Genomic DNA, 12794 nt, shown 5'->3' with positions numbered 1-12794 from the left:
CAGGTCTTTTGTCTCCTTAGGTAGGTTTATTCCTAGATATTTTATTCTTTTTGTTGCAATTGTAAATGGGAGTGTTTTCTTAATTTCACTTTCAGATTTTTCATCATTAGTGTATAGGAATGCCAGAGATTTCTATGCATTAATTTTGTATCCTGCTACTTCACCAAATTCATTGATTAGGTCTAGTAGTTTTCTGGTAGCATCTTTAGGATTCTCTATGTATAGTATCATGTCATCTGCAAACAGTGACAGCTTTACTTCTTTTCTGATTTGGATTCCTTTTATTTCCTTTTCTTCTCTGATTGCTGTGGCTAAAACTTCCAAAACTATGTTGAATAAGAGTGGTGAGAGTGGGCAACCTTGCGTCCCTCCTACCGTCTCATTGTGGCTTCTCCTTTATCTTTGGATGTGGGGTATATTTTTTTCGTGAGTTCCAGTGTCTTCCTGTTGATGATTGTCCAGCAGCTAGTTGTGATTCTGGTGTTCTCGCAAGAGGGAGTGAGAGCACGTCCTTCTACTCTGCCATCTTGGTTTCTCTCCACAAACTCTTATTCATCTGCTTTAGCCAAGGAATTGCATAAGTGTTTTAAGCAGCAGAATTTTACAGCTTCACTGAAAAGTTTTTAAATATATGTTATTAAAGGATGGATTGGTGCCACCTCCAGCATCTCAAAGCTACTGTTTCTTCATTCTTCTGGGCCTTGTCTCCTGTGAATTCATCTTTTATTTTTCATCATTTTAATCTCTTTTAATCGCCTTTCTCAGATGGGCTGGGTGTTCTGTAAATGGCTCAGTTTGGACCCTTTTCCACATTTGGGGGTGTTTTTATACATTCCTATGGTTCTGAGATGAATTCAGGTGAATTTCCAGTTCTCCTTTTATTCTGTGTCTTATTTCTTCTCTGTTCCACATGGCCAACTGGCCTAGAAATCATTCTTGCACGTGACAATAATCCATGCCATTAAGCTGGCTAATGTAGGAAGGCTGTGGGCATTACAAATTGTACGAAAACTCAATTAAGAAAAGCAATACCAGTACATGATGACAACAAAAGTTCGAATTTTGTGGTGTTTGCTCTACACCAAGCCCTTTATATATTGTGTTCTTGTACTTAATTCTTTACAGTAACATTGTAGAAGGGTATGACCAACCTATGTCCTCAACACTAGTAACACTGAAGCTATAATTCTAATATTTCCTGGACCCAAATCTTATATGTTTGTCACATCATTGTCTCATTGTGCTGACTACTTCAAACGCTCATTGAGCTTTGAAATGGATACATATTAACCACATTTCCCTTAGTGTCCCTCAGCCTAATGGTAACCAATAAGGAGTGTGGGACACTAGTAGCCATTCAAAAGGAGTGTTCAGAATATCCTCTGGCAAGGTCAACTCACCAATTTCTTCTGGCTGGGATGACTTCAGTCATGCCAATCACATGTGTTCACTTCTCTCCTACCTCAGAAGTACCCTAGTGGTACCTTACTAGGTGCTCATAAACTATTAGTGGGGTGATTATAAATTCTGATTGGCAGTTCACATCTTTGGGTAATGTAAAATTGTAGATCATTCAGTTTTATCAAAACATATTTCCTTGGTTATGAAAAGTATGAGAACCGTTGACTTATAGATTGCTCTGTCATCTTATGATTTACACTTTCAGTGGTGATATACCTTCCTTATTTGCATCTCTTTATTAATAGCAGTGCCTCATTCAACACTCTGCTGGTCAGCACTGCTGATGAAGGAGGGGGTGATATGTGCAATTGTATTTAGGCCCACGTTAAACCATAAGGAAAACTGAAGACTTCCGACACTCATCACTGTAACATTAATCACCTAAAGACAGAACCTGTGAAGAAATCCAACCCTATGTTTACCCCTATACAAGTGGTTATAGAAGTCAGAATTTCTTTTCCACTTATTACCAATTATTTCCCCCTTCCTCATCTTTACAGTTCATACATCCAGCAAATGTCCAATATTATTCTGGTAGTAGAAAGCCAAGAGAGTTTAGAAAATGTATTTAATCTGTAAACCTAATTTTAGCAATTAAAATTAATCTTTCCATTTTCCACCCTGACCCTCCCCAAAATAAAATCTAAAAATAAGATAACAAGTGAATAGCAAACAGTATCTATAAAATTTGTCAACACAGTATTAAAAATTTAGACATTGTCTCTCTGCTGGCAAACCAAAAAAACAAAAAGGAAAAACAAAACACAAAACCTGCTAAAATTAGTAAAAGAAAAAAAAATCAACAAAAGTCATCTTTGTTGATAAGTCTGTCTTTCATAAAAGTGTACATTTTATATCTTTTGAGGTCAATCAGAAGGAACTGATTTCACCATGGAAGCTGCTAGTTGGCTTTTTATTGCTTTGCTTATGTTCTTATGCTTTAATTTTCTTTACCAAGTTATTCATAGCCTTAAAACTTAATTTTTCTAAATTCAGTGCTCATTTTTATTGTTACTAATGGCATCTGCTTCAAACTTTAAGAAATTTATCACAATGAATATTAGTTTTTGTTTTTTTCCTACAAAACCACATGAAAGTGGGTTTTGTTTTGTTTGTTTGTTTTTTTGGTATGCGGGCCTGCCTCTCACTGTTGTGGCCTCTCCCATTGCGGAGCACAGGCTCTGGACACGCAGACTCAGTGGCGATGGCTCACGGGCCCAGCCACTCCACGGCATGTAGGATCTTCCCGGACCGGGGCACAAACCCGTGTCCCCTGCATCGGCAGGCGGACTCTCAAACACTGCACCACCAGGGAAGCCCGAAAGTGTTTTTTAATCTCATTTTCTTTCCTATTCTTTTCTCTTTCTCTTAAATTTCCTTTGCTCCTTTCTCATCTTCCCATCTTCTCCAACTCTTTTCACAAATCTGTGTCAAATAAAAATTTTAAATCCTGAAAATTTTGTCTCTTCACTAGAGTGCCATTTAAGGGTAAACTTTGAAAAAATATTTGCTCTAACGTAACTTAGTAGGTGGGAAGAAAGAACAGTCTTGAAAACATGAAGATTCTTTCTTATCCAAAGCATGTAACAAACAGTCTATTACAATACTTGTAATTGTTATTGGCTCAATAATAGAAGACCTTCCTTCTGTTTCTATATTACTGACAATTATATTGCACCACCTACCTACTACAACTATATGTCTATTCAACTTGAATACATTCCCCCTATTCAGACTCTTTCAGTAACATATGTTTCTCTCCATTTTTCTTAGTCCCTGAACTTCATGAGAAAAAGAAACCATTGATCACTTATGTAGGGGATTCAGTTGTCTTGATGTGTAAATGTCAAGACTGTTTTCCTTTAAATTGGACCTGGTACCGTAGTAATGGGAGTGTACAGGTAAGATCATATTTCTTTGACTTGAAGAAAACAAAAGAAAAACTTTTATTTGATAAATAATAAGATTATAATATACTCACAGTTCTTAGGACTATTTATACTTCTGTTATCTTGTTCCTTACTACGTGTTCATGAAGAAAGAACAGTGATGAATGGAGCTGTCATTTGGCGTTTTTAGCATATTACATTATACATCTGAAGATACTCTTAATGTTTCATTAAGTGGTACTTTGTTTTTTAGATTTAGCCATTTATTAAAATTCTATGAAAGGAAGTTACAGTTCATTTTTAGTTGACAAGTTTAGATATAACCCCAACAAAAAAGATTCTTTTTTTCCTTATCATTTCATGAGAGTAACTAGAAAAAAAGAAAGGGAGTTTTCTTTTCCTGCTTCTGTCTCTGGAAACATTTGTGATAGAATGCAATACACTGGCAGCATCTGAGAAAAGAATGAAAATTTGGTAACTTAAACTCAGGTTTTAGGTTCTTTTAGTGTCACTGACCTCTTTTGGACTTCCAGAGACCTAAGGGAAGCCAAATACTTTAAATTCCTATTAAAGAATTAATGGCTTTTCAAAGAGCTGATATTAAGAAAAACATGAGTACTTAAGAAATCATTTCTGGTTTTTTTCCTCCCCAATAGCCTCTAATAGCAGGGAAATTTAGGACATTGTCCTTTAGGGGACACCCTTTTATTGCCCTGGTGCTAATGAGCATTGAAATTGAAGTCTTGTAAAGGCAATTCTAGAAGGAACGGTATGAGACAGGGTAGATCTTAGTGAAATATTAAATTCCTTCTTAGACAATATTGATGCTATTGTAGACTGTTGATGACAGAGGGAATGACTTAAAAGGGTGAGTTACCGATTCTGTGATTGGTTTGAGTTTTCAAAGAGATAGCTCCAAATCACTTAGGAGTAGATTTAAACAATTAATATTTGTACTTATCTTGTTATTGATGATTAGGAAAGGCAATCATTTTGTGTATAGAAATATTTTTAAAGAGCATGTAAAAACAAGTAACAGACATAGTTTCTGAATTACATAGCCTAATTTATTTATGCATATGTGATACTAGACAGAAAAAGCTTGTCTAATTATATTAAACTTTTAGAATGTAGTCTGTACTTCTCTCCATTTGCTATACTAAGTTTCTCTCAATTTGGCCCTAAGCATGGGTTATGTTAGGATATGAGAAAAGTGCAGGGAAGAGGGTGCAAGTCAAAACTTTAGGTCAAGTGTTTTTTCAAAAAGTAGGCGAACCATCATCTTCATCAGACTCACCTGGGGCACCTATTAAACATGCAGTACTTTGATTTATCAGCTCTGAGTTAGAGTACATTTGTAACAAGCATCATAGGCAATGCTGTGCACAGTAAGCCAGGTTGCTATAATTTTTTGGGCAAATAATAAACTCACAGACAGTTCTTCATCAGGTAACCTCCAAGAATATTTGTATGCAAATTAGCATTTACTGAGCAGTGCAGTTGAGTGATAGAGCAATGAAGGCATCAAATGGCCTGAGAATAAAATTTAATTTAAATGGATTAAATAAATTAGCCACCAAATAGCTTAGTATGGATCTTAAAAGGCTGAGGAAAACCCAGTGAATCTCAGAAGCCAACATGTCAGAAAGAGAGAGAAATTCAGCTATGAGAGAAGACAGAAGGTGCACAGACCACCATGTATACCAGGCTTAGAGGGATTTCTACCATTTCTTCTACATCAGTTTCAAAGGCCTGAAGATTTCATCTTCAGTTCCAGTTTGAGGAACTCCCAATGCCATGAGCCAGTGAACTTCCTTTACAGGAATGATCAGATATAATAGCTTCATTAATTTAATAGTTGATTTAATGAATGTATGCCTGCAATTGTGAAGGAGGAAGTATTCTGAACTAGTCAGGGATTGTAACATGAAACCCAGATGGCAGGAAAATTTCTGTATTTCTAATTTGCATAGAATATTTACCCACGATGACTTGCACACTGTAGTTTCAAACATTCAGTGCTAAGTAGTTAAAGCAAAAGTGTACTTTTCCTTTGTTTGCTACCTTTGAAAGATCAAACTATGGTAAGACTTGAGCTCTGTATGTATAACTTCTCACATACTTTAATGTGCTCCCTTCTTTAATAAATTTATTTTTTTTTTTGGCTGCATTGGATCTTCGTTGCTGCGCTCGTGGTTTCTCTAGTTGCGGCAAGCGGGTTCTACTCTTCGTTGCGGTGCGCGGGCTTCTCATTGCGGTGGCTTCTGTTGTTGTGGAGCACGGGCTCTAGGTGCGCGGGCTTCAGTAGTCATGGCTCGCGGGCTCAGCAGGTGTGGCTAGCAGGCTCTAGAGCACAGGCTCAGTAACTGAGGCATACAGGCTTAGTTGCCCTGGCCCAGGCTCGAACCCCTGTCCTCTGCATTGGCAGGCGGATTCTTAACCACTGCGCCACCAGGGAAGTCCCTAATGCCCTTCTTCTGGTAAGCAGTTTTCTTGGTACTATCTTGTAGCTTTCACTCAAAACTAGATCATTCAGGACATGTATCTTTTATGCAATATGATAGGAATGGATTTTAATGTCTCCTTCTATTAGGTTCCTGTTGGTGTTCCAATGAACAATAAGTATGTGATCAATGGAAAAAATGCTAATGAAACAAGGCTCAAGATAATGCAACTTTCAGAGGAAGATCAGGGATCTTACTGGTGCCATGCAATATTCCAATTAGGCGAGAGTGAAGAACGCATTGAACTTGTCGTGCTGAGTTATTGGGTGCCTCTCAAAGCATTTCTTGGAATAGCTGTTGAGGTGGTTCTTTTAGTGGCTATTATTCTGCTTTTTGAAATGTACACCCAAAAGAAAAAGAAGCACTCAGGTAGGATTTCTTTTTTTTAGATAATTCTCATGTTATGACTTAATCCATTATGGTAGCTTTAGAAAAAAATCTAACTTTTGTTTTTTGTAGTGGTATTTATGTTAATAACAATGGTGACAGTGAGCTATGAGCTTATATTGATGGTCTTCCTGTATCAACTTCCTAAAAATTTTAATGTTAAAATATACCTTTTTTCCCTTTTCTTTGGTGTTACTGGGACCAGCACACCAATTAAGTGATATGTGCACTGGTACTGGAATATTAGAAAATTCTGCATTAGCTTAATATAAAAGATCTCAAAGACAATTATACTTTCATTTAGATAACTCATTTTTAAAAATGTTTTATCAAACATTCTGAAATTCTCATAAAAGACACTGCCTGCCAGCTTTCTGCCTGTGCCTGATGGATAACAGACTGAGAAACCAATAGTCCCCTAAGAAAATTTATTTTATATTCTATATTTTTTCCTGATTTTGTACTAAATTTTTCATAACTTAAATAATTACAAATCAGTCAGTTCTATTTTTGATGATCCCAGGCACCAGAATGCTTGATCAAAACTGCAGGCAATTTTGCAAGTCGGGAGAGCAGGGAAGGAGTGGACATGATGGAGGGGCAGCTGTCTGATGGGGCCCATCTCTCTCATTCCAGAGCGGGAAAACAGCACAGGCAGTCAGGGGATGTTGAATTCAGGGGAGAGTAGAATTGAGCATATATGCTTTGTAAGAATAATAAAGCAATCTTAAGAGTTAAATTCTTCTTTTGTTACACAGATGATGGGAAGGAATTTGAACAAATTGAACAGCTGTAAGTATTATTTTTTATAGGTTAATTTTCACATGCGTAAAATACAAATAAATATGAAATTAAATAAAATGTTTGCAGTTAGAGGAAAAAAGTACAAGAGTATATAACGTGTGTGTTATTTTCTATAGATGTCCATGTTGTGGTGAAGAATGGCATTTGGCATTTACCTGCATGCAACAGAATCCCCCTCCACCACTTACTTTCACCTCTCTGTGCTTCAGTTTTCTCTTCAACAAAATGGGTTTAATGATATTACTTACCACATAAGGTTTCTGGATTAAATGACTTTCTATGTGTAAAAATCCTTAGCATAGGCTTTGATGCACAGGAGGCACTCAAGAACCATGAGGAAGTATTATTTGTGTAAAGCAATGATTCTCAACCCTGGCTATATTTTTGATCACTTAGGATGCTCCTTAAAATTACAGTTACTCAGACCTAACTGGATATCTTAGATCAGAACCTCTGGAATGGGTGCCTGGGCATCTGTATTTCTTTAAAGTGCCTATCACTGATTCTGATTCTCAGAATTCAGTGTTGAAAATCACTGGGCTAGAATTGTGTGTCATTAGTTTTGAAGGAACACAAATTGTGGCATATTTCTGTTACAGTCTCCTTTGTTTGGAGTTGAAGCGGAGCATGAGGAGAACTAGGAAGAAAATTACCAGGGATATCATTTGGTTTGGTGAACATGGGAGTTACTGGGCCCACCAAGCCAGAGAACTGACAGTGGAGCCTAGTGAGAGAGGTGCTTAAAGTCCAAGTAACACTGCCAAGGGCTGGGGACCAAGAAAATGAGACCAGATTAAAGGAGCCGAAAGAAACCTAGGAAATGGGAGGGCTGAGCAACTATTACCAACCCAAAATGACACGTGAAGTTTATCTTTTTCAGTCAACAAGGGCTCTGAGGTGTGAGTGCTATAGCCACGGTTAAAGAGCAGGAGTGGGGCGGACAGCTGTCATGCAGATTCGTAGACATTATTCAAATAGTTATTTTTTACTCAGTTCACACATGGCAGGTAACTTAAATCAACAGGATATGAACTTCTAAATTAAGAGCATAAAATAATAATTAAGGGCATAAAATAATTATTTTATGGGTCAGGAGTTCCATAACCCCAGATAGGAAAAAAGTGTTGTCTTAGAATCAGAGACTCTCATGGTTAGAAGGAATTTGAATCTCTTTCCGGAGAACTTGGACATCTTGTTTGTATTGATTTGAACATTTTATCTTTCTGGTTCCCATGTATTGATTACCTTTCTTATACTCAGAGTCATATAAAAAACATGACCGTCATTCAGGTATTTGAAACAACTACTCCCTTGCCTGGATTCTTTTGTTCTCCCAGCTCAGCCTCCCCAGTGTTTCTATCCAGTCCCTTGCAGTCACATTTCTCACCTTTAGGTTATTTCAGTATCTTTAGATTTAAATCAAGTATCAAGGGCACTTGTACTCATTTAGAGCAACTTTTCACCAATGCTGTTTTTAGAATTTTTAGTTTAGGAGATAAATTTTTCTTTACAGAGAATATTGTTTATCAATACATTTTATATTTGATGCTTATATATGTGTTTAGATACCAGCGATTCATAGAATTTCTTGGTGAAAATGACTTTTAAAAATAGTACACTACTAAATAAGCATATAACATCAAAACAAGCGAGTCATTTCAAACAGCGTTTATCTGATCCACCCAGATATTTAACCCACACAATTTCACACAATATTTAACCTACCTGCCCCATCCGCCAAATTTTTAGACAGCCGATTAGGTTGTTGAATTTATTATCTGGTGGTACTAGTTTAATGAGCTCAAGCCTGCCAATAACATCTAGAAGGGTATTTATTATATACCCTTGTAACCTAGTTTAGTTTTCCTTAAGAATCTGGAGCCCACATTGTGGTCTTACTCTGATGCACATTGGGTAGATAAAGAACCATGTTTAACCTCTAATTCAATGTAATAAACATGCTGAATTACAGCACCTGTATTGCACATACTGGCTGAGCTCCTGATTGGCTATTATCTTGCATGTGTCAAAGCAACATATAAGTTAGGCTATATACCCAAGCCTCCACTCATGCTTGGGGAGAAGCAATTCTCCCTCTGCATAAAAGAAACAGGCCTCTGTCACTGTCATCTGTGGCAACAGTTCCTCTCCAAGCAATGGCATACAAATAAAATCAACACTATGAGTAAAACATTTTTAGGAAGAATAAATTCTGTCTGTATTGACCTTTTAAATTTTAACCTGATGGCCATGATATAAGTGGTGTACTGACCTTAGTTTTATGCAATGTAAACATCTAGTAATTTTCTTTCTTGTTTTCTCTACAGGAAATCAGATGATAGCAATGGTATAGAAAATAATGCCCCCAGGCACAGAAAAAATGTAAGTTGCTTCAAAATGGTATTCCAAATAAAATTCAATATGCATAGGCCATTAATCCATCTACATTTTTTAGTTTTAAAAAGACCTAGTCATTCACTATGTGCTTGGATATGCTTTTTTAAACAATATTATAGGAGAATATACATAGTTACACAAAAATAAGCATCTTTTTTCCACCAGAGAACATGTAACAACTAATCTAAAAGTGAATCTATTACACTGCAGATATATATTGTTTCCTTTGTCACCACAGGCTAGTTTCTTTTACAATTTTTTATGTAGTCTTATTTTTTTTCCCTCTCTGTTTTTCTGGATTCTCCTATTTTATTGTCACATATTCCCATATACTTGGTGCTATGAATGAATCAATATTAGCTTATTTTCTTCACTGATTAGAATCAAAATTTTCACAGTTCATAAACATTTTTTTCCTTGAGTATTTAGAATAGGAACTGTTGGTTTTGGCAGTAGTTTGCATCACCTCTTCCAGACATTTTTGCTTTGCTAAAGTGATAATAAGTTATTATAGAATAACCAGGTTATGCTAATTATGTTTCATTATGCTTTATGTAACTCAGGAATCTGTGGGCCAGTGAATGAGAAACATCATGTCAAGAGTCACAGGAAGATGTCAAAGAGTTTGGATTTCAGTTTTGTTTCTGCTTCCTGTTAAGAACACGTGAATTTTTATTTTTAAAAGGATGAAAAGTTTATGCAAGATGCTCAGCAGTAGCTTTGTAAATAATATATGCTATTTCAGATCTAAAGATATATTTTCATTCTATTATTATTTTACATTAAAGCAAGGTAAATTGTATTAAGTATGTTCTATGAGCTGTAACCCAGGACAATTAATTTCATTCTAGTCCTCAAGTGACCCACAGAACAGACACCAGCAAAACCAAATACTACACAGAGCGAATGTCACTCAAGACCTGTTTATAACCAAAGAATTCATTAAAGACAAACCCTTTGCCATTTGTCTTAAAAAGCTTTTTTTCCCAATCATGTTTACTAGGTGTAGAAGTATTTGTAATAATTTTCATGTAAAGTTCATCCTTCAGTCATATTGAAAAACATTGTCCTCAAGGGGAAATTAGCACTTTCTACCTTTGTTAATAATGGTTACTGTACAATGTCCATAAGAAAAACGTACTTTTCCTACAAAAATATTGGTTTAAGGCAAGGAAATAAAACCATACACTTGCCCCAAATCTCCATCACCACGAAAGCAGGTTTCCTAATCTCATTCCACTCATCGCCACTGTTTTCCCACACCAGGCTAAAGTGATATTTAGTCTTTCTGGAGAACGTTTTTTTATTTTTTTTCTTTGTGGTACGTGGGCCTCTCACCGCCGTGGCCTCTCCCGTTGCGGAGCACAGGCTCCGGACGCACAGGCTCAGTGGCCGTGGCTCACAGGCCCAGCCGCTCCGCGGCATGTGGGATCCTCCTGGACCGGGGCACGAACCCGTGTCCCCTGCATCAGCAGGCGGACCCTCAACCACTGCGCCACCAGGGAAGCCCCCTGGAGAACATTTTTTTAAAGCTATGGGTTTTGGATTTCTTAAGTGACAGCTGGTGTTGATGTTGTAGGGTACAGGTTCACACAGACGGGATGTAGCACTGCTACTGACATGCTTCCGTGCTTCATGATTTCCTGGTATCCATGGCTGGCTAAATATCTAAAAATGAATTACTACTGGTTTATAATACTAATGCCTTTGTCTGAAATCAAGAAGTACTAAAGCAGTTCTACGTTGCTGCCAGTAACTTAGACTTTTCTTTAAAATAGAATACTTTGTTTCTATTGCATATATAACTGAACTATTTTATAAAAATCACTATAAGTCCAATGAAATCTGAATAGACATGAAAAGTTGTTAATGGTTTTGAATGTAACATTAACATCATATGGCAGGATACTAGGTTAGGTTGAAGACAGTGATGTGAAACCTGCTGGGGGGCCCTTGGTTCTGATGTCCCCCTGCTCACAGTGCAGCAGGGTTCCGAACAATCACAGGCAAAGAGGGAAGGATTTGGGATGGGGGCAAAGAACCCATGATCTTGGTGACTAGGGGATTAAAGCTTGAAAAAGAGGTGTTCAATTATTTGAAAAAAATACTTTTTAGACATTTATATGATGTTCTGGCTGAGAAAATTATAATAAAATTCAGGTAGTGAAAAATTATACTTTATATGGCATCTTAACTAATGATGAAAATATTACTAGTATAAATAATACACATAAAGTGTCACTTGGAAGCTACTCATTTTGTTGCAGCAGTGTTTTGTGTAAAGCATGTTAACTGTTGACACAAGTTTTGTTGAATAGACTACATCATTTAAGTAATGGCAAGTTTCATCTTATTCTTGTTTTAAAGCAATAAGCCAGGCATTTGTTTTGGTTTAATTAATTATTAATTTGATAAAATGATCTTGGGTGGTATCTATATGATGGCAGACAACCAAGCAGTTCACTTATTAATCTAAACAATTTGAATTCAGTGAAAAATTATTCAGACCTGCTATTTGACTAAGTCCAATTCAAAACAATGTATTTGTGACTGGACATATACAAATCCCCAATTGTAGCTCATATGCAGTACACATTCTTCTCTTGTGCCATCACAAAATGGTTCTCAAGCAAGAAAAATTGCTACCCCAATGTAAAATAATCTGAAATATTTATGTAGTAAATTGAATTTTTAAGTGTTAATGCTTGCTATTTTTCTTAGCAAAGACAATTCACTTCAGTAACTTTAAGCAGAAAAGGTACTCAGAAAATTAAAGTTGAACTTTGGCTTTTCAGAGTCTCTCTGGAGAACTTCCAGAAAATTATTCCACCACTGTTAGGTTAAAAATGGAATGCTTCCATTAACTAACCTCACGGAGATGAATGGATTAACCAAAAATGACCAATTGTAAATTGAAATGACCAACTGAAAATACTAAGCAAGCAGAAAAGCTGAAGTAGGAAAACTACTCCACGTTTATATATTAGACACCTTGGGAAATTCTATCAATCTTTCTAGCTAACAGAGTTTTGCAGCATAATAAGTAGATTTAATGATGTCTTAAAATTCCCAGATATTTTCATATTCAGTTTATGCTCTAATGTAAATCTTCTCTTTGCAGTCTTTCCCTTTTTTCTCAGCATCTAGTTACCCAGGCCAAAACCTAGAGCTCACTGTGCTATTTTCTTCTCTGTTAACTAATGTTTATTAGTCATGAGTCTCTATTCCTTTGGCCTTTTTAATAGCTCATTAATCCACCCACTGCTTCCCCTACCCTATGCTCGCCAGCTGCAACAGCTAAGGTCTTGATTTTCCTACCTCAGTCTCATCTTCGGTTAATCATTTTTTGCAT

At 36.5% G+C, this 12794-nt stretch overlaps 1 protein-coding gene across 1 annotated transcript in view; it reads left to right on the top strand.

Moving 5' to 3' along the window:
• Window positions 1-10418, top strand: part of EMB (embigin) — a 40854-nt gene extending 30436 nt beyond the window's left edge. Inside the window, exons 5-9 of the mRNA XM_065875166.1 lie at window positions 3235-3362; window positions 5944-6223; window positions 7000-7033; window positions 9373-9427; window positions 10006-10418. Coding sequence (XP_065731238.1) covers window positions 3235-3362; window positions 5944-6223; window positions 7000-7033; window positions 9373-9427; window positions 10006-10023 — 515 coding nt within the window. The 3' untranslated portion in view covers window positions 10024-10418. The remainder of the gene's footprint in view (window positions 1-3234; window positions 3363-5943; window positions 6224-6999; window positions 7034-9372; window positions 9428-10005) is intronic.
• Window positions 10419-12794: the final 2376 nt, after the last annotated feature.

The sequence above is a fragment of the Phocoena phocoena genome, chromosome 3 (assembly GCF_963924675.1).
Source record: "Phocoena phocoena chromosome 3, mPhoPho1.1, whole genome shotgun sequence".
Lineage (NCBI taxonomy): Eukaryota > Metazoa > Chordata > Mammalia > Artiodactyla > Phocoenidae > Phocoena > Phocoena phocoena.
This window is presented reverse-complemented; position numbering and strand designations above follow the sequence as displayed.